This window comes from Phascolarctos cinereus, unplaced genomic scaffold (assembly GCF_003287225.1).
Source record: "Phascolarctos cinereus isolate Bilbo 61053 unplaced genomic scaffold, phaCin_HiC Scaffold_2;HRSCAF=192, whole genome shotgun sequence".
NCBI classification, from domain to species: domain Eukaryota; kingdom Metazoa; phylum Chordata; class Mammalia; order Diprotodontia; family Phascolarctidae; genus Phascolarctos; species Phascolarctos cinereus.
This window is the reverse complement of record NW_027555625.1, coordinates 341,020,126-341,042,953: the sequence shown is the minus strand read 5'-3', so window position 1 is coordinate 341,042,953 and position 22,828 is coordinate 341,020,126. Positions and strand designations below refer to the sequence as shown.

The 22,828-nt window shown below is 36.3% G+C and overlaps 1 protein-coding gene across 1 annotated transcript in view; it reads right to left on the bottom strand.

Annotated features, from left to right (window-relative positions):
• BRF1 (BRF1 general transcription factor IIIB subunit) overlaps window positions 1-22,828 on the bottom strand; it is a 156,501-nt gene that overhangs the window by 17,399 nt on the left and 116,274 nt on the right. Inside the window, 4 exon segments of the mRNA XM_020991270.2 lie at window positions 12,482-12,741; window positions 16,751-16,806; window positions 16,897-16,978; window positions 18,570-18,631. Of these exon segments, the coding sequence (XP_020846929.1) occupies window positions 12,482-12,741; window positions 16,751-16,806; window positions 16,897-16,978; window positions 18,570-18,631 (460 nt within the window).

Here is a 22,828-nt window from a genome sequence, read left to right as displayed (position 1 = left end):
CCCAGGGGATGTCTCTTATGTCCTTATTTTTCCTAATCAAAGTTGGTCTACATGAGGAAGACCAAACCAGAGGGAACCTGATTGAGATAGCTTATGTTTTTCTAGCCAGAACTGCTAGAGACATCTGGGTCTCATAAAACAACTGGTATTCTTTTTGTGTGTGTGTGTGTGTGTGTGTGTGTGTGTGTGTGTGTGTGTGTGAGGCAATTGGGGTTAAGTGACTTGCCCAGAGTCACACAGCTAGTGAGTATTACGTGTCAGAGGTCAGATTTGAACTCAGATCCTCCTGACTCCAGGGCCAGTGCTCTATCTACTGTGCCACCTAGCTGCCCCAACTAGCATTCTTTAAGTATCAGAAAGGGGGCAAAATCAGGCTGAAGGCCACTCCACTTTCCCTAGCTTCACATTAATCCTTTCACTTGAGAATTAGTCCTGCACACCCCCACTCTATCCCTGCCTCCCAAAGTAAAAGGAGCGGAGAACTATTAATCTACCTCCTCATTAAAATGTCCACCAATCAGGACTGTCTTGCCTTTGCCAGGGGAGGTCCAAATGATATACTATCAGGCTAGTCAGAAAGAAGACACACTTAGAATTAAAAAGCCCTTTCAGCCTCTGAATCTTTGGCAGAAATGGTGACCAGACACTGACTCCTTTATTATCAGGCTTCATGCTCCTGTTAATAAATGATATCTCACTTGGAGAATTGCCTCAGTTTACCTATTATGTTTTATTCACAACAGAATCTAGCTTATTACTATTATTATTATTTTTTGTGACTGCCTTTGTCTTTTGTTTGGATAAGAATCTATAACGTAACCTTTAATATTCAGGTCATGTATCCATGTTGAGTTTATTGTGGTATACAGTGCATGATACAACCTAATTTTTACCTGTTTTTTGGCTTTCCCAATTTTTTCTTGGGGGGGGTCAATTAGGGAGTTCTTCCCTAAGTAATTTATGTTTCAGGCTTATTCAAAACCAGGTTACTGAATTTGATTTCTACCCTAAGTTTTCTGGTATCATATAAGCTTTTTGAAACCAAGGACTATTTTAGTTTGTTTTTTTAATATTCTTAGTGGCCTGACACACAATAGGCCCTTAATAATACTAGCTGATTTAACAATCATCATCATCATCATCATCATCATCACTATTATTTTTGGTTTTCTCTAAGGTAAAGGACCTTAGGATTGAGAAGGGGAGAACAAAAATACTTAGCATGGAATAGAAATTTAAGAAAAGTAAAGAGAGAACAAGAAAGAACCTAATTGCCCTCTTAGTAATATATTATTGTGATATAAAAAATGAAAAATGAAGTGAGCAAAGAGAATAATGTATATAATAACAACACTGCAAACAAAAATAATTTGGAAAGATTTAAGAATTCTGACCAACCAGAATTCTAGAGGACTGATATGAAACATGCTACCCACCTCCTGACGGAGTGGTAATGGACTCAGGTAGAGGCAAGAAACAAGTATTAATTAACTATCTACTAAGTACAGAATAAGACATTATCATCATACTCAACAAACATTTAAGTACTTACGTGCCAGGCACTACACTAAGAAAGGAAACCAAAACAAAACAAAAATAACCCACAAAACATGGTCTTTGCTCCCAAGAAGTTCATGTTCTAATGGGGGAAGACAACATGTGAACCATTATGGCCAAACAAGATTTATAGAGAATCAATTGCAGGCAATCTCTAAGGGAAGGCATTAGTGGGAAAATGACCAGGAGAGGCATCTTGAAGAACATGAATTTTGATGGAATTAAAACTCAGGACAAATATGATGAAAAAATATCGGCACCAAATTATTAAAGTGAATGCTGAATCAAAGAATCTCAGAGTTAAGGTCCTTTCCTTTCTATTAAATGGTAAATGGCCATGCTGGCAAATTTGTCATTCTGGGTTTCTGGAGAACTCATGGAGAATCTCACCCACCAACAGGTCCATAAGGCTGGAGATCAAATAAAGTGAGTAGCCAAACTGAAAGGAAAAAAATGTGTTAGCTGGCTAAGGGAGACTGCTTATTGATATCAGATACCCCCACCCCACTCCACCCCCATCCCTTCCTAGTGTACATATTTGATTAGTATAGCTTCTCAGGTTAAGAGCACATGGCCAATCAACAGCTTCCTGATGCATTTAACTGAACCAACGGGGTATTGTTCTACCATACAAGGAAAACTGATAATCAGACTTCCATAATGGGAAGTTCAACAGTTTGTTACATGGCCCACTTGCTCAACCAGGCTACTAATATGGTTGGAAAGCCACCCCCTGAAAAAAAAAAACAAAAAACAAACAACACAACAAAGTTGCCATTTTAGTCACAAAACATATTTATAAAATGGTATGTCTGTTTGCCCTCAGCAACTATCCATTTTGATACTTCTTTTGCAATACCATAAATTCTGGGCTACTCAATGTCTATGTTCATTACAAAGTAATGCAGTTTGTACAGCAAAATAAGTAAGTCTAAGTAGGGTTATACAATGATTATACAAAAATGTGTAGATAACAATTCATAAATAAAGTCCATACATTTTTGGATATGGCAAATGTGTGGACCTATTTCTGTTTGACTGTGCTTACTTGTTGTAAGTATTGCATTTTTCTTTTTATTTGGAGGTTTGCAGGAGGGGGAAACAGGGAGGATTTGAAGGGTCTCCTAAAGACAGTGTTTCCAAAAAAAAGAAAGAAAAAAGAAAAAGGGATTGCTGAAGGGTTTTTTGTTTTTAATGTACAGAAAAAAGTTCAGAGGAAACAGAGAAGCAGGGCAGCTTTGAAAGTAACATGTTGAGTTTATTAAACACTTAAAAAAAACCCCACAAGCAGAGAGTTGTGTTTTTTGCATAGAACCCCACCCTCTTTTTCCATTCTATTTTATGGTAAGTTTTTCCACCCCTTTGTTCATTAAATTCAGAATAAAAAAATAGAAATCTGCTTTTTTTCTGATGATTAAAAGAACTGTAAAATTTCTTCCCGATTAATTCTGGGGACAGCTTATTGTCCATTTGCAGGATCTGTCCAAGATAATACATAATGATAGATAATGTCTATAGGTTAAGTTGGATAATCTCCCACTAACTGAATGTTTGTAGTCTGAACAACACTTTCCATCTACTTTAACCCCATCCTACCACTGTTTGAAAGTTTGAAACACACTTTACATGTTACTGCATTTGGTCCTCACAACAATCCTGATAACAGCACTTGAAGGAGATGAAACTGAGGCATGTTAAATAAGACTTGCCCAGACACATACAGCTAAGAAGTAGCTGAGTGAGGATTTGAACTCTTTGAGGAATGGTATTAAGAGACCACAACAATGACAGAATTCAAACCAAGGTAGATTCCAGGAATATTAGGATTGTCTCATAACTGTGCTCAAGAAACTGTGAGTTCTCTTTGATTGACTGACTTAATTTGGCATTCGAGAGGCCAACTACAATTCTGCCACATGGATTTTGTTTTGATTCTTTGGTGCAAACCAGTACCCAGGTTCTGTGACTTCAAATCCAGCACTGTTTCCACTATAACAGGCAGTTTTTCTTGCCTGACTATAATCCTTAACCATTTATTTACCCACTGGAGACTGGAAATTGGTTTTGTAAACTTTTAATGGTAACAAATATATTTTTAATCTATTGTATGTCAAATGCTTTCTCATCTTTTTTTCTTTTCAATATATTGCTTTTTCTTGTATTTTTTTTGTTTCCACGTATCCAACTCAATCTGTCTTGTCCAAAATAATTACATTTCTACTTAGTTAAAAAAAAAGGCTTTTCATGCTCTCAATGAGATAAATACATTATTATTATCTTTCATCTTTTTTAATAGCTCATTTATGTTTGAGACATAGTGTGGTATAATGGACAAAGAGGCAACCTAGGACCTACACAGATCTGGGTTCAATGTTTACCTCTGACACACAGTGGCTGTGTGACTTTGGCAAGTCATTCCACCTCTCAGTAATCTAGGCAATTCTTTATATTATACTTAGACTATAAATTTCAGAGAGTGTACCGACTTGCAGTAGGGGAGAAAGTTCCCTATCCTAATGAAATGACAGGTCTAGATCCTATCCCTTTGGCATTTAAGTCTATCATCTAGCAGGAATTTACTGAGGTATGCAGCATGAAGAATGTTTCTAAATCCATTTCCTGCCATATTGCTCACCAATTTCCTCAAGTACATTTGCTAAATAATGGCTCTTTTGTCCAGTTTGTATTTTTATAGGTTTATCAAACATTAATATTTTGTGTCATTTTGGTAAGGTAGTGTACTTGTTTCATTCATCTATTTCTCTGCTTTTTGTACTAGACAAATTGGGTGACAATAATTTTGTAGCATATTTGAAAGATCTGAGGTACACAGCTACTCTTAAGCATTGCTCTTTGATTTTTTCAAACCTATTTCTTTTTAAATATACATTTCATTTTGATTTTATCCAATTCTATGACAAAATCCCTTGTCATTTTTCAAGATTGTTCCTGAAAATCACTCCCCCCAACTTTAATCAATTTACCCCTTCCTACTATATGCCCTGGGTTTTGCCACCTGCCCATCATTTAAAAACAAACAATCCTCATTTAATGCTATAATACTCTCAAAATACTATCCTATTCATATAGGACTATATTGATATATAGTTTTTCTTCTCACAACCAAATATCTAGAAAAAAATAATCTACTCAAGCCGCCTTCACCTTATAAATTCTTGCTCACTTAACGCTCTGAAATCAAGCTATCCTTCAAGGATGTCTGGTTTGCTGTCCAAAAAATCTGGGTCACTTTCTTGTACTTGGACTCAAACAATGAGCACTTCTTTAGTCTCATGAGAACAGAGTGGGTTACTACTAGCCCTTCATTACCAAACTTCTAACCAATCATATTGTTTCATGCACCTCAGCTCTGAAACCAATCATGTCATGTTTCTCTCAATCCCATGTCATCTACTCTGTTCGGTTCTTTATTCTATACTCCCCAAAATCTATAAAAGGGAAGCTGTCTTTTTGCTTAGGGTCTTTGGCCAGAGGCACAGCACTGACCCTTTCATTTACAAGTGGCATACCCCATTAATAAAAATGTTATCTTGCTCAGAGAAATGTGCCTCAGTTTACCTTTTTGTTAAATTTCATCTGAGACAGAAAAGAATAAAATCTATCAAGCCAATGAGCTTGACTTTGACTAAAGGCAAAATTCTAGAACATATTTTAATGAGATGAATAGTGAGTTTCTGTAAAAGAAAGCATTAATGACAAAGAGCCACCATGACTTCATGAAGAAAAGGAAGGTCACAGTAGACTAACCTAATTTCCTCCCCCCCCCCCACTGGGATATCATGGAAATGCCACAGATATTATTTACCTAATTTTTCAACTAAACATCTGACAAAGTTTTACCATGTTATTTTTGTAGATGAGATGGACAGATATAGACTAGACGTTAGAACAGTTAGATTAGGAACTGAATAAATTATAATAATATTTAACATTCACATAGTGCTTTAAGGTGTAAACTAGAAGAAATGATTAACACATTGGATGATAGAATCAACTCTTATTGTATTTGTTTTCTCTAGCAAAGAGAGTAATCGTTTGAAAGGAAATGGCAAAGCAAAAAATGGCCAATGGGGAGGTGATATTTAAGTAGGGAGGTACTAAGACAGACTATAACTACCCTTGAGGAGTTCCTGTCCCAAAGGTTTATATGAATTATGTAACAGTTTACTGAAAGAAGTGAATGCTGCGTCATTGTCAGTGATCTCTGAAAGAATGTGTCAAACAGGAGCATGGACCCTCCTCTGGAAATGTAAAGAAACCTAGGAACTTCTTGTAAGAATGTTTTAAAATTCACAAAACAGAATACATATGATTATAAGGGAAAACAATTATTTTGAAATATAGTTATCAAAATAATCAGAAAAAGAACTAAGTTCACAAACACCAAATCAAGAACCTCTTCCTTTACTATGAGATTGAAGAAGGCCAAAATGTCCTAATTTTCAAAAAAGAGAGGAGAAATGACTTTGCAAATTATAGAACAGTGAACTCAATAGATTGCTGGCAAAATTCTAGAAAGTATTATTAAAAGCAATGTAGGTGATCATCTTTAAAGGGAGATAACGATCACAAAGAAGAAGGATGGCTTCAAGATGAATAGGTCATGATGACAAATTACCTTCAATTTGTTTTTGTCAGGATTATTAAATTATAGATTTTACAATAAAGTATTGTAAAAGTCATTTATGATATACTTGTGGACATATGGACTAGGTAAAAGCAGTTAAGAAGATTTAAAATTGCTTGAATATTCAGACCCAGATATTAATTTTATATTAACTTGGAGGAAGGTCTTAAGTGAAATGGCCAAGGATTTATGATTGGGCCTGAGCTACTTAATCAGGCCCAATGATTTGGATAAAGGAAACTTATATGGCATGCCCATCAAATTTGTAGACTCCACAAAGCTAGGAAAGACAGCTGACACAATTGAGGGGAGTCAAAGGATTTTTAGCACAAACCCCTTGGACTATCAGCTCAAACCCACAAGAGGATTTGTAAACAATAAATGGGAACCAATGATGTAACTGAAGGTTGTGGTGAGGACCGACCAAGTTTAGGGGCAAGTGAGACAAAAGGAGAAATGAAAGGAGAGGAGGTAATGGTAAGATAGAGGAATAGAGAAGATTTAAAAAAATAATTACAATGATTAATCAATTTGATCCATACAGGTGGGAAGATCTTTAGGATCTATTGGCTTATTAGTCTTTAAAAATTTTACCAGAAATCTTAGATAGGTTATATCCAACCCAACTCACCTGGTACACAAACTCTATGTTGGATCCCCAGGCTTTTGTGAAAGACACTATATTAGGCACTAAGAATATAAGGACAAAAAATTATATATTTCTTGCCCCCAGTGAGTGTATCTAATAGGAGGGACATGACATATACATGAAAAACATAAGGAAGATAATTAAGGCTGTTATCAAAGAATTATATGAAAGAAAGAAAGAAGATGGGCTGGTTATGTGGCCAGAATGTTCCACTGGTGCCATCTTGATACTAGAAGAAATCAAGCAAGACTTCTAGCCCAAAGAATCCCTGTGACAAACTTTTGAGAGGACATGGATTCTTAAGAGCTGCACAGGATTAGCAGGCATGGATTGGTAGTGATCAGCATCACTGGAAGAAACTTATGAATCATAGATCCATTTAAATAGTTTAGTGATAATAGCAAAGGAGAGATCTTATAAAGTACTATGATGAAGTTCAAGGACTGACTGATCACTTTCAGCTGGGAGGCTCAGGGAGGCTTCTTGAAAGAAGACTTGAGCAAGTCATGGGAAGGGTAATAGACTCTGAAGAAGTGACCTCTGTGTCCAGAGGTGATGAAAGCTCACAAGCTCCCATATTCAATAGTGAAATATAACCTTCAGGCTGCAAGAGAGTATCAGGAAGTTCTTCTAAAGCTGGTAAGAAGCTAGTTTCTGAATATTTGTGATTTAGGCTTTGGAAGTAGCATAAGAAGTGTGTAGAGAAGAGACTGTGAACAGACTGTGATTTGTGTTATGAGTTAGAGAGAGAGAAAGTGATTAGCCTCACAACTATATGTAGGTGAGCGCAAGTTAAGAGAGTGGGAGGGTAACTGGATACAAATCTCTCAGCAATTTGAGAGTATATTTCAGATATTCAGTACTGATATCAGAAATCTTGGGGCATATCAGGTAAACTTTCACTTAGGAAACATGGGATTGAGTATGACTGAAAAATTACAACAGTATACAGAAGCAATCACTACCAGCTTTTTGAGATTCCAGTTATTGAGATTTAAGAAATGTTCCATTTTGATCCCCATAAAATGATTCCATCCAATATGTCAGGGACTTTTATTTAGGTCTTCTAATACCTATATATAGTGCCTTCTAAACTCCTTGATCCATTTGATTTGCATTTTCCCTCTCAATTTCATTAGTCGTTTAAAAAAAACCTCTCATTTTATTAATTCAATTGTTCTATCATTTTCTATCCTATTTACTTCTATTCTGAGCTCTGTAGTTTCTCTTTAGAAAAAAATTATATTTTGTACTATTCCTTTCCTCCTTTTCCAGTGGCAGATAAAATATGCTAAACCCTACATCAAAAGGTCTTCAAGTTGTTCTATATTCCAATTCTATACTACAGAAGTTAGGAATATGCAAGAACTAAAAGAATCTACCTGACTGAACTTTTGGTTCATATTTCTCCATCTTGTCTAGAAAAACAGAATGATCCTATTGAACGCCATGCTGAAATTAACACACACACACACACACACACACACACACACACACAGAGTACATATGTATATACTCCACATGTGTATCTATGTATACACATATGCATACAAACGTGAATATGTATGCACATATTTCTCTAACCAACCTGTTTAGTAGCCTTCTTCATGAAAGAAATTAGACTAATTTTATATGATTTGTTCTTACTGAACCATGTCCCATTGATCATCACTTCTTTTTCTAAGGGTTTCCAAACCATCTGTTTGATTTTAGAATTTTGCTGATCCCTGCTGCCAAGCTTAAGGTCCTTTTTTTTTTTTCCAGCACCAATTGACTTTCTAATTTTGAAAACGGAGACAATAATTACCCATCTTTGATCTTCTATAATCTCTTTCCCCGTAATTCTTCAAAATGTTACTAAGGGTAGTTTTGTGCTCATACCTGTAAGTTGTTTCAGTATTCTGGGTTGTAATCAGTCTGGGTTAAGAGGACTGAATTAATTTAAAGCAAAATACTGAACATGACTCTGTTTCTAAGAGCAAAGTTGTTTTGAAAATATTCTCACATGTGACATTGGACTGTGACCGCCTTGAAAGCAGAGCCTGTCTTTTGCTTTTTTTTTTTTTGCATCCCTTCACACAGTGCCTGGCACATAGTAGTATTTAATAAATGTTTCTTGACTTACTGAAAGTGATGATACAAACTAGTTACAAAAATATTTGGCTGTGCTGTATTTGCTCTTTGTATTCACCACAGAGGCTCAAAGATGAGACTGTTACTGACGGCAACTAAAAAGGCTGAGAGTATGTTGTAGTTCAGGCAAAATAACAGTACAGGAGACAAACAATTTCAAAGGTTTGCATCTTGGGCAGTTATCTGAATGATATTACAGCAAGGTTTCATACAATGTCATGACAAGGCCAGGCTATAAATACACTTAAGGTTTTACTATAAAACAACATTTTTCAAGGGAACTATTGTGTTGGATGCACCTAAACATCACTGTTGATCTTGAAAAATAATGCCATAATAATGATCAGTGTGTGTTCACGCTAATTTCTTATTTTCTTTCATCTTTCCTTTCAGAGTACATTGAGGAAGGGGGCAAGGAAACTAGTGATCTGATTGGAAACTACACTTTTGCTACTATACTCTCTGTGCATACAGCTTACCAGGATCTAGGCTAAGTCAGTTACCTTTTCTGCACTTATGTTTAGCTAACTATTAAATTTAAAGGTTAACTTTTGGAAAAAAGAGATTCAAATTTTTTTTTTAATGAGGATGGTATATAATTATTATTACCATAAAGATAAAAATATAGAACTGATCTAAGAAATTGTAACTGATTAAACCCCTTTCTATTCCTCTCTTCCATCCTCCTCCCTCAACTAAAAGGCTAAACTTAAATACTATCAAATTAAGACAGTCATTCAGTATTGTCCTATCGGTCCCTTGCATCTTTGAAAACAGAAACTCAAACAGTGAGGTATCTCTCTGGGGTCTGATACTAAGTGCTACATACCTCTTTCCTCCTCAACACCAGGGATATGAAAATGCTAAATTATAAAATGTGTCCTCTCTACATGTACCCTTTGGTATATGTCAAATACTACCATTAGCTTTTGCCTTAGGAGACAAACTTTAAAATGTGATCTGTCAAATACTTATGATAAGACCAAGGCAAATAGTAATTTCTAAACACATGTTCTTTCTGGAGTAACTAGGTTTAGGGTCAAAGGGAGTTCAGCAAAACAAAGGTAGCCAGATTGTGCAGTGGATAAAGTGCTGGGCCTGGAGTTCCTAAGTTCAAGAAGACCTAAGTTCAAATCTGGCCTTGGTCACTTATTTGTTTTGTAACCCTGTTTGCCTCAGTTTCCTCATCTATAAAATAAGCTGGAGAAGGTAATGGCAAATCACTCCAGAAAAAATCCCAAGTGGGGTCACAAAGAGTCAGTCACAACTGAAATGACTGAACAACCATAGCAAAACAAAGAATGGTGGGTTAGAGAATGAGGAAGGTACGACACACAATCTGACAGGGAATGTGCTTATTGCCCTTTCTGTCAGTTTTCAGAAAGGTCTTTGAACCTGAACCCTTAGCTCAGCGGCTTTCTGGGGCTACAAAAGTCATTGCATCCCTGTCTCTATATTGATTTGCCTGTTCACTAAATCATATGACCAGGAAGTGCTTGAGTGTAGAGGACTAGGCATAGTTAGCTATACTATCATAAGTTCTATGCAAGCATACATTTCTGGAAACTGGAAGAAAGTAGAACCATCACTTAGGCAGTAGATTCTCTGGCCTACCAGCTGGGGTCACCTTCTTCATGTCATTTACACCCTATGTTTCACTGGTCTTCGTTATGACAAGCTCATTTCCACTCTAAAGTATACCCTCTTCAGCCCTTATACTCCTGCCTCCCTGATGAAAACCAAAAGACATAAATAACAACAAAATGATATCCACACACCTTAGATGGGTACATCCCTATCCAGGACACCATGGTAACAACTTAGCCAGAAAGTTATAGCAAAGGAATGAATCTAGATAAGTTTATACCAGAAAAGACAAAGGATTTTTAATTTTTTAGAATTCTGTTCATGTGACTTCATTATTTTTTAAACAACTGTCTTCATTATAGTTGAGGATCAATGAGTTTGTTTGTTATCTTATCCTTGACTTTCACTGTATGAAGCCATTCTCTGCCTAGACTATCACATACTGCCAATGTTAATAAAGACATAATGAATGACTTAAACTAACAAATTATCACTTGTCAAAAGAGAATTGCAAACTAATATCTAATTCATGATTTTGCTAATGACTCTTCCCTATTGCTGCATGAAATTCCACTCAGGAGACTTACAACGGTATCTCTGAAAAGTGCAGTTGCTCATATACAAAGATGATGTTGATGACTTCACCATGGGTACAGTATATGCTTTTAGTTGTTTTTTCCTGCAGAAGATGTAAACTTGCTTTACTCAACTGACATTACCACATGGACTCCAAAAGAATGAATTTATTGGAGAGCTAGATAATATAGCCTGTGACCATATAACAGAACTAATAATCAAAGGCTGAGCTTGCCAGCATGGCTACATTGTTACACTGTTGAGAAAACCCTACATATTGGCACAAAAACTTGCTACTCTACCTTGCTAAAAAGAAAACGGTCACAGTTTGTACTAAATTAGATTCATGACAAACCCTGTAATGAAAATCATCTCCACCCTAAGGATCTGGTCAGTCCTTCTGACAGCATGGTCATTCTTTAATTTAAAAAAAAGGCATATAAAAGAATGAATGTACTTTTTGAAAGGTGAAATGGAGGAAGGGAATAAGCATTTATTAAGGGCCTACTATGTGCTAAACATTGTGCTAAATGTTTACAAGTATTATTTCATTTGCTCCTCCCAATAACCCAGAAGGTAGGTGCTATTATTATTCCTGCTTCACAGTTGAGGAAACTGAAGCTGAAGTCAAGTGCCTTGTGTAGGGTAACGCGGTTACTAAGCTTTGAGACTGCATTTGAACTCAGGTCTTCCTTACCCCAAGCTCAGCACTTATTCACTGTACCATCTAGTTGCCTCATTCTACCTAACACTTATCAGATTCGCAAAGTTGACAAAAAGCAAAAAAAAGACAAATGCTGGAGGGGCTGTGGGAAAACAAGCAAATTAAAGCTCTTTTGGTGAAACTGTGAACTGGTTTAGCCATTCTGAAAAGTAATTTAGAACTATGCATAAAAACCTAGCTATTAAACTATTAAACCCTTTGACTCATTGATGCCACTACTAGATCTGCATTCCAAAGAGATCAGAGAAAGAGGAAAAGGACCCATACACACAGAAATATTCATACTGCTCTTTTTGTGGTGTTCCTTAGAGAAGAGCAGATTTAATTTAAAGCAAATATCATATTATCAAAAATAAATTTATTTTTATACACAAATTTCAATGAACAAATGAACAAATCTAAACACTTCAACTGAGGTAAATTTGGTGTCAGCAGTGAAGCAGCTAGTCAGTTCTAAAAGAAAAAGCCAAGCATCTGTGAGCACTGAGAATGTACATATACTGCTCAAATAAGACCCTTAAGTGCTATACAGGTTAGTTTGGAGGCACTCTCTCAAACTTATGATACTAACAAGGCAATAAAAATAAAAAACAAATTCATACAATACCTTTTTCCCATGCTGCTGCTCAGAGGATCTGCTAGAGTCCTACTTGCAGGACATTTTCTACGTGCCAACTTCTTGGTGCTGCTGCTATCATTAGGTTGCTCATTCTCCCTCTTTGGGGTCATACTTCCTTTGCTGTTCAAGTCCCTTAGTACATTGTAATTAATTTTACTTGAGATTTTCTTTTGTTCCAACATCTTTTCAATGGCTTCTCCTGCAGTGCTGGCCTGAATTGGCTCCCGTTTTTTGGAAGACTTCTTTGGCTTAATTGAAACATAAAAACAGTGATTTGGACAAGATATAAATAACTGTAAATATACTAGCAATCAAGAGTTGTGTTGATGACATCCTTTCAACAGGTCCTAATAAATCAAGTGACTAGACATTCCAAACAGTAAGGTAATTCAAATTGTAGGTCACAGGGCCAAAGGTGCAGATTCAAACTAATGAAAAATCATTGACAATCCTCTTGGTACTTCTAATAATTATCTAGGCAAAATACATATTAAATAATTATATTCTACCTAAAACTGCCTCCCACTAAAAAGAAAGAAGATTAAAAAATGAGCAACTGAAAAGTTATTATGGAATTCATGTGCTAAAATTAATTTTTTTCAAGTGTAAATGGATGTAAATGTATTTATAATTAGTTTTGTTGGCATTTAAAGTTAAGCTCATAAAAACCCCAATTTAAAAACAGATAAATAAACTGCCCCAGGATAAATTAATTTTGCATCAATAACCAAAACCACTAATGCTGTTGGAAGCAAAAGGCTGTTCCACTTTTGGTTGAAACTAATATTTAGTTCCACCTCACCTACTCTACTAATGTACCTATCACTAGACAGATGTTTTGTTGTTCGATCGTTCAGTCATGTTTGTCTCTTCAGGACTCCATGGACCACAGCACACCTGGCCCACCACAATCTCTCAAAATCTGTCCAAGTTCATGTTCATCCTTTCCATGACACTATCCATTCATCTCATCTTCTGCTGTCCCCTTTTCCTTTTGCCTCCAATCTCTCCCAATGAGTGCTGTCTTCTCATTATGTGGCCAAAATATTGAAGCTTTGGCTTCAAGTATTTGACCTTCCAGTGAATAGCCTGAATTAATTTTTTAAAATATTGACCGATTTGACTTCCTTGCTGTCCACGCGACTCTCAAAAGCCTTTTTTTAGCACCACAATTTGAAAGTATTGATTCTGTGGCACTCAGTTTTTCTTATAGTCCAAGTCTAATAGCCATATGTTGTTATTGTCAATAGATAAGTAGGAACAAAAAACACTCAGTGTGGGAAGGAAAGGCTGCATACCCATATCAGTAGGCTTAGAGGGGGCCAGCATGGCTTCAGGTAAGAATGGTACAAGCACCAACCCCAGCAGCTCTCCCAGCATTCATTATATCAGGTGAAGTGCTTTTAGCATAGCATCATCAGCATACTAGAAAAAGATTTAATATCTTAAAAAGTATGTGACAGGCATCTATTGTCCTGATCAACAACTCTCGTCCCAATGAAACTTCTTTGGCCATTTCACCTACGTGTGGCATATCCATCCACAGCCTATTCATTTTATGCAGTTATTCTTCTTGCTATTAGAAATTTTGCAAAACATGTCCTTCAATAGATGGTATGTTGAGGGCAATATAGCAGTTGGCTTCTCAATGATCCAGAAGAATCTGCTCCAGTGACCAGGAACCAGAACTTCAGACATTCTAATAAGATACGTCCCTTCATATCAAGAGAAAGATGTAAGCCAGTCTAATGTAATTGTACTCATCAACCAAGAATAAAATGCTCCATGTTTAATGAAATGCAATTTTCAAAATGAATAGGAAAAGTAAGGAAATGAACCTAGAAAAAGAAAAATCACCAACTAAGGTAATGGTAAAGCCAGCCTTAGGGAGGTTCAATCAGTCTACTATCTTTCACCACACCTCCCTCCTAACTTGCTAGACCGTTTAGGAACAGAGATCTACACAACCCTGAGAAAGATCTGGTAGTGGGCAGGGCCTATAAAGATCCTACTAAATAAGAGGCAGCCACAGGATTTGAAAGGGTGCTGAAAAGCCTAGAAGCATAGGCACTGTAATATAGCCTTAAAAACTCCTTAACCTCCCTCCCAGTCTGGAGCTATAGAGGAGTTCAACAGTATGAGAACATAATGGGTCACCTGGGACTACAAAATGTAAAGCCACCTGTTGAACTATCATCTCTCTCTCTCTCAGTTGTACCACTGGATCCTCTTCTTCTATTTTCTCCTCTCCCTTTCCCTCATGCTTATTTTCCTATTTTCTCCCTACTTCTAATTTACTCTTTTTTTCACTCTTCTCACTTAAGCTCATATAAATTGTCAGAAAATATTTATTAGTTAATAGATAAATATACATAATATATAAAAATATATTTATATAAAATATAATATAAATATATAACAGATTATAATATTAAAATATATAATACACATTTATTTAGTTTCATTTAGTCAACTGAACTAAATTTAAATTAAGTCTAAAATTTAGTTTAAATTCAAATTTAATTTACCTTAAGTTTAATTCAAATTTAAATTTAGTTTAAATTCTGTTAAATTTTTATTAAACTCAGTTTTTAAAATTCCTGTGCTACATCCTGGAATTTGAAAGAACAAAAAACCTTTTTTCTCTCTCATTATAGTATATATTGTACTCTAAAATCACCAAAGACAATCTAGGAAATTTTAGCTCAGGTCAAATACCTTTCATTTTTACATTTAAATGTAGAGAATTAACAATAATACCAGTAGCCAGAGTTCGAAATTTGGAAAAACAGAACACAAATCAAAGACAATGGATAGCCTAGGAAAAGTAAGTAAGTAAGAAAAATCACAAACTAAGGTAATGGTAAAGCCAATGGTAAAGCCTAATCAAGAAACTGTAAAAAAGGAAGCCTTTGGTCACACACTGTTGGCATAAACCTATAATTCTTGGGAAGAAAAAATTCTTGAATGTCAGGGACACTTGGGGCAGTAGTCTATTGTGTATTTTACCTATGGGGCAGCTAGATGGTTCTATCCCCAGTGGATAGTGAACTGGGCCTAGAGCAGGCCTGCCCAACATGCGGCCCACCAAAGGATTTTGGGTGGCCTGTGAAAAATGGAGAGGAAATCCTTTGGTGGGCTGCAGGTTGTGCAGGCCTGGCCTAGAGTAAGGAAGATCTGAGTCCAGATCTGGTCTCAGATACTTTCTAGCTGTGTAACCCTGGAGACATAATTTTATTTGCCTCAGTTTCCTCATCTGTAAAATGAGCTGGAGAAGAAAATGGCAAACCACTCCAGTATATTTGCCAAGAAAACTCAAATAGGGTCAAGAAGAGCTGGACATGATTGAAACAATTGAGCAACAAATTTTACTTTTAATTGCTAAATGTCTGAAGGAGAAACAACCCCTCTAAACCAGTCTGACATCATAAATTCATACACATCAGAGCTGTCTGCTGTAGCATTTATATACTACCTTTACTCTTGCTCAATTACCCAAATTATAAATGGTTTAAAATACAATGGAGTGATCAATGTAATTGGTTTAAGCAATAAGTTGAAGAGCTGAGCAAAGCTCTCTGGCAAAAAGTAATAAGATTGATGACAGGTAGAACAATATTGTTTCCCTAAAGTTACTAAAGAATGAAAATATCAGCTTTTGTCATTTCAAACCTTCTTAGAAATATAAAATCATAGAATATCAGAGAATTTGGAAGCCATCAAGTCCAATATCTTTACTCTAAGATGCGGATACTGAGGCTAGAGGGGAGAAGGGATTTGCCCAAGGTCATGCAATTAAAGGTCTTGGGTGCAACACAGGTCTCTGGACTCCCAAATCAGTGGCTACCACATCATAGTCCTTCTTGTTTGGAACCTTTTCTTTGGAATTCAAATAAGTAAACATTTATCTGGATTTTGTTCTTACATGAAAAATGTTGAAAAAATTCATTTGAAAAGTGCAAGCCAGCACACATAAATGTAATTCACTGCCTGAGAGGTATTTTCTTTGGGGAAATCTGGAATATACAGCATATAACATAGCCACCAAACTGCATTATTAGTTACACTTTCTAACATCAGTGAAATACTGCTCTGAGTCTGGAAGCATGGATTATTTAGCCAAATAGCAAAATAACAAAGACCCTTACAAATTTAAGACCATGCCAATGAAATTCAATAGAGAAATATTTTTCTAGTAAACTTGAAGATTTACAGGAAAACAGATGATCTTTTAAAACAAATTAGAATGTTTTCTACCTTGTGTTCCTTATAAATGCCAAGTTCCTTCTCTTTTGCTATCCTTGCTTCTTTTTCTAAAAGATGAAAAAAGCAACCAGCATGAATGACAGAATTAGACAATATTTCATAGCATATTTGGAGAGTGACTAGGAATAACTACTTACCCTTTTGTTCTTTTACGTAGTCAGCATGTTCTTTCATCCACAATTCAGCTTTGATTTGTGCTTCGTTTTCATTGAGAATATACTGAGGACAAAATAAAGTCAATTTGTTTCCAACTATTAACTTTTAACAAGCAAATAGAATTTTAACATATCTCAAAACTATAAATAAAATGCATATTTGAATATATCAAGTCATTAAAGGAATGAAATGGGACTGCAACACAAGAGAAAAGTATATCTGGAGTTTATTGGGAAATGTGGACTGAACTTTCATCTTCAAGAACAAAATTGCTAATTTGACACTTTCACATATATTCCCTCCCATACGAAACATATTCCTTCCTATACTAAACCATACGTGGCATTTCTGCAAATCAAGAACAACTGATCTAGGAACAAACTTGGGACTAATGGGGCGTAATGAAAGCTAGAACTAACAAAACCCAAAGAAAACAGAATTTTAACAGACTAATGACCTCACATTTACGAGAATGAAAAAACATATTAGAAACTTTCATGAAACATATGAAAGTATATGTAGGAACAAAACCATCTATCATGAGTACTTTGTTTCAATTTTCTCTTCTTTTTAAAAAAATACTTTATAAAAGAATTTTTATTGAAAACAAAATTAGGGGAAAACAAAAATGTAGAGGAAAATTTCACCATGCATTGTTTAATTAACAATATAAGAGATGATCTGAGGAAGATTTATCTTACATGATTAAATTTGGTTTTGTCAAACATTACTTGGGCAATTAACTTAGAAATATCTTTTTTTTAAAAGCAGATGTTCCCTGAAGTCACATTTCTAATTGTATCTGACCCATCTGATACTAAAAAAAAAATTGTATTTACTACTACTGAACTATATTTCTCAATCCAACCTTTAAAAAATTTTATTCTTGCAATTTTATAATCTCCTACCCATGGTTCCTCACTTGTGACCTTAAATGCTCCAGAGTCCATCCTCCTAGGTAGTATAATAGGGGTTTAGGACAAGGCATTGAAACTTTTTGGTTACCAAGTCAGTGTCACATAACATTGATTGGCATTTCTGAGGCTCTGAGAGTTAATGAGCCTACCTTAGAGCAAGGCATGTCTAGAAGAAGACAGAGTACTACAGTAGTATTCCTGATGCTATGAAAGTAGATGGTATCACAAAAGACCATCATGACAGTCAGTAATCAGAGAAACTACAACAGCCCCCTGGTGTAAACAAGATTCCTAACTTCTCAGTGATGGAAAGTACAGCAAAACAAACTGAATGAACAGATATTACCATGACATTTGATACATGTCCACAAAAATGGACTGAACACATATTACATGGGCAACATACACTATATGCATGTGTCTATGTTATGAAAATGTTTCAAGAATGCTAAACCAAATTAAGTATTTCAAGAACAAAAAAGTAAAAAAAATCTGTAACATATTGAACTCCCACCATGATTGGACTGACATTACCCTAGTGGTCGGTAGCCTTACTTAAAAACCAAGTAAACCTACTGGGAAGATTTGCAAAAAGCATCATTTAGATACAGCACTGTCCTGAGTCTAACAAAAGTAAAAACACCTGAGAAGTATGTCACATATAATTTACAGAAATGAATTAAAAAGCATTTTCTTCTTCCAGGGTAAAGTATAAGAATAGAATAAAAATAGCTTACCCTATCGATTTCACTGTCATCAATTCCATTAAGATCTAATTCACCATCTCCTGAATTTTCATCTAAATAAAGGCAACAGCAACCAATCTCAATTAGGGTTCATGGGTGTTTAAACACAATGTCTCAAGCACTTTAACTTTGAGATTACCTGGAGAATTGTAGGAATGCTAAGTGATTAAATAATTATTTTTTAAAATATAGTATTTCCTTCAAAAATAGCAACCTATGGTATTTTCTTAGCCCTTAAATTGTATATTTATATCTTCCAAGATCATTCTAAAGACAGTCACCCAAATAAGATCTTAGAAGTACATACTCAAGGAAGAGGGGGATAACTGAAGTAGAATCCATTGTAGTAGTCTTCAAATATCTGCATTTAGAGCAACAACATATGTTCACTGGTAACCAAATCAGCTCACTACGCCATAGATTTGATTTTTGTTTAAAAAAAAAAAAAGAGGAATGGTGGGGAGGGGGGGGCAGAGCCAAGATGGCAGAGTAAAAGCACTCACTTGCTTGAGCTCTCATCCAAATACCTGTTAAAAAATGGCTCTAAACAAATTTTAGAGCAGCAGAACTCACAAAAAGGTTGAAACAAATTTCCAGTCCAAGACAAACTGGATGGGTGAATAGAAAGGTCTATCGGGCCTGGCTGGGAGAGGAACACAGTTCGGCGTGAACAGACAGGCAAAACAGGCCTCAGCGGACTGAATCACGGGCAGCTGTGGCGGTTTCCAGACTTCTCACCCCACAAACACCAAGGACAACTTAGAAGGTCAGTAGGAAAAGTCTATGATTGCGGTGAGAGAGAAGCATGGTCCCAGCCTCAGCCCCAGCCCTGGGGTGGTGGCTGCTTCCAGAGCTTACAGCCCACAGACTGAGAAGGAATCGAGTCGCTGATCAGAGGGGGATTGCAGGGTTCTTTGGCTGGTGCTGAGGCAGGATTCTCTTGGTGTGCCTGTGCTTGGATCTGGGTCACAGTTCCGGGTGGCAATCCTGGGGTTAGGAGGAACACTGCTGTGGTGGAGCTTATAGTGGCAGTGCAGAGAAAATCCTCCTCCCAGTTCCAAGGCAGAAAAGAGAGTGCTTGTGATCACTTATAGACCAGAGCAAAGACCAGGAAAGGAGCAAACACCCAGCCCTTCATCATATCACCTTGGGAGAACTGAAAACTTACAGGTCCCTAGAAGTATCTCTGAAAACAGCTGCACAAAACCCCCAAAGCTTGAGACAGTACATTCTCCACACTGGAAGCAGGCCCCTACCTTTACAAAGAGTTCATAACTCAAGGAACTGGCTGGGATCATGAGCAAACAAAGGCACAAAAAAAGTCAGACCACAGAATCTTTTTTTGGTAACAAAGGTCAAAACATACAACCAGAAGAAGACAACAAAGTCAAAGCTCCTACATCCAAAGCCTCCAAGAAAAATATGAATGAGTCCCAGGCCATGGAAGAGCTCAAAAAAGATTTTGAGAAGCAAGTAAGAGAAACAGAGGAAAAACTGGGAAGAGAAATGAGAGTGATGCAAGAAAATCATGAAAAACTAGCCAACAGCTTGCTAAAGAAGACCCAAAAAATACTGAAGAAAATAACACCTTAAAAAATAGCCTAACCCAAATGGCAAAAGAGGTCCAAAAGGCCAATGAGGAGAAGAATGCCTTCAAAAGCAGAATTAGTCAAATGGAAGAGGAAGTCCAAAAACTCACTGAAGAAAATATTTCCCTAAAAATTTGAATGGAGCAATTGGAAACTAATGACTTTATGAGAAATCAAGACACTGTAAAACAAAACCAAAAGAATCAAAAAAATAGAAGACAATGTGAACTATCTCATTGGAAGAACAACTGATTTGGAAAATAGATTCAGGAGAGATAACTTAAAAATTATTGGACTGTCTGAAAGCCACGATCAAAAAAGAGCCTAGACATCATCTTTCAAGAAAGTATCAAAGAAAACTGCCTTGATATTCTAGAACCAGAGAGTAAAATAGAAATTGAAAGAATCTACCGATTACCTCCTGAAAGAGATCCCCAAAGGAAAACTCCCAGGAATACTGTAGTCAAATTCCAGGGTTCCCAGGTCAAGGAGAAAATATTGCAAGCAGCCAGAAAGAAACAATTTAAATATTGTGGAAACACAACCAGGATAACACAAGATTTAGCAGTTTCTACCCTAAGGAACTGCAGGGCTTGGAATATGATATTCTGGAGAGCAAAGGAGATAATATTACAACCAAGAATCACTTACCCAGCAAAACTAAGTATAATCCTTCAGGGGAAAAAAATGGACATTCAGTGCACTCTTGATGAAAAGAGCAGACCTGAACAGAAAATAAGACTTTCAAATACAAGACTCAAGAGAAACATGAAGAGTAAACAGGAAAGAGAAATCATAAGAGACTTATTAAGATTGAATTGTTTACATTCCTGCATGAAAAGATGATATTTGTAACTCATGAGACCTTTGTCAGCATTAAGGTAGTTGAAGGGAAAAATTATATGTATGTATATGTGTGTATATATATATGTGTGTGTGTGTGTGTGTGTGTGTGTGTATATGTGTATATATACATATATACATATATACACACACATATGTATATACTATAGATAGATAGATAGATAGATACCAGATAGATAGATAGATTGATAGATAGAGGGCACAGGGTAAGTTGGAGATGAAGGAGTGATATCTGGAGAATAAAATTAAGGCATAAGAGAGGATTATACTGGAAGAAGGAGAAAGGGAGAGGTAGAAGGGGGTAAATTACCTTACATAAAACAGACAAGAAAAGGCTTTTACAGTGGAGGGGAAGGGGGGAAAGGTGAGAGGGAAAGAGTGAATCTTATTCTCATCGGATGTGGCTTAAGGAGGGAATCACATACACACTCAATTGGGTATGGAAATCTATCTTACCCTACAGGAAAACAAGTGGGAGAAGGGGACAAGAGAGCAAGGTGATGATAGAGGAGAGGGCAGATTGGGGGGAGGGGGTACTAAGGAGGGACAGGGTCAAAAGAGATAATAGAATAAATAGAGGACGGGATAGGATGAAAGGAAATATAGTTAGTTTTCCACAGCATGACTACTATGGAAGCATGACTACACATGTATAACCTGTATCAAACTGCTTGCTTTCTCAAGGAGAGTAGGTGGGGAGGGAGAAAGGGAGAAAATCTGGAACCCAAAGTTTTAAAAACAAATGTTAAAAAGAAATTGCTTTCACATGCAACTGGGAAATGAGATATACAGGCAATGGGATATAGAAATCTATTCTGCCTTATAGGAAAATTGAAGGGGAAGGGGATAAAAGAAGGGCAGAGATAGAAGGGAGGGCAGATTAGGGGAAAGGGTATTCAGAATGCATGTCATTTTAGGGTGGGGGAGGGATGAGATGGGGAGAAAATTTGGAACTCAAAACATTGTGGAAGTGAATGTTGACAACTAAAAATAAATAAATGTTTAAAAAAGAGGAATAATATTTTATAGAATAATGTCCTATGAAGTTTCCAGGACTACTGTTAAAAAATATGAATCTCAGGTCTTACCATAAGATGAGCTATTCTTAAGGTTTCATCAAATTCAATTCATTTCACTTTACTTCAGTCTAATCTGACAATTATTAAATACCTATTGTATTCAATGGAGTAGGTTCTTTTTTTTTTTTTTGGCTAGACAATGGGGTTAAATGACTTGCCCAGGGTCACACAGCTAGTAAGTGTTATGTGTCTGAGACCCAATTTGAACTCAGGTCCTCTATCCACTGCGCCACCTCGCCGTCCCTATGGACTAGGTTCTTAAGGACCCAAACTTTAAATAAGTCTCAGTCTCTGTCCTCATTGAGCTCACAATTTATTAGGAGGCTGTGACATGTAACATACATCAATAAGCACATTAGAGAAGTACAAAACCAATTGCTTTGTAAGGCAGAAGACAGGAAAGGTCATTATCTCCTTGAGAAGGATAAGGGAAGGCAGGTAACACTAGAACTGGGCTTTAAAGGATGGGGAGAAAGTCAATAGGCACAGAGTAAGCTCCTAAATAAGGCTTGTTGGCTGACTTATTGAATGTATATCCACATAGCTATCTCCACATCTCACACTTAACATGTCCAAAACTGAACTAAATCTTTCTCCCTAAATCTATCCATCCTTTGATCTTTCCTATTTCTGTTGATCACAGTACTATCCTCCCAATCACATAGGTTCAAAGTTTTGAGGCCATCAACTCTCCCATCCTCCTGATCCACATGTGTAA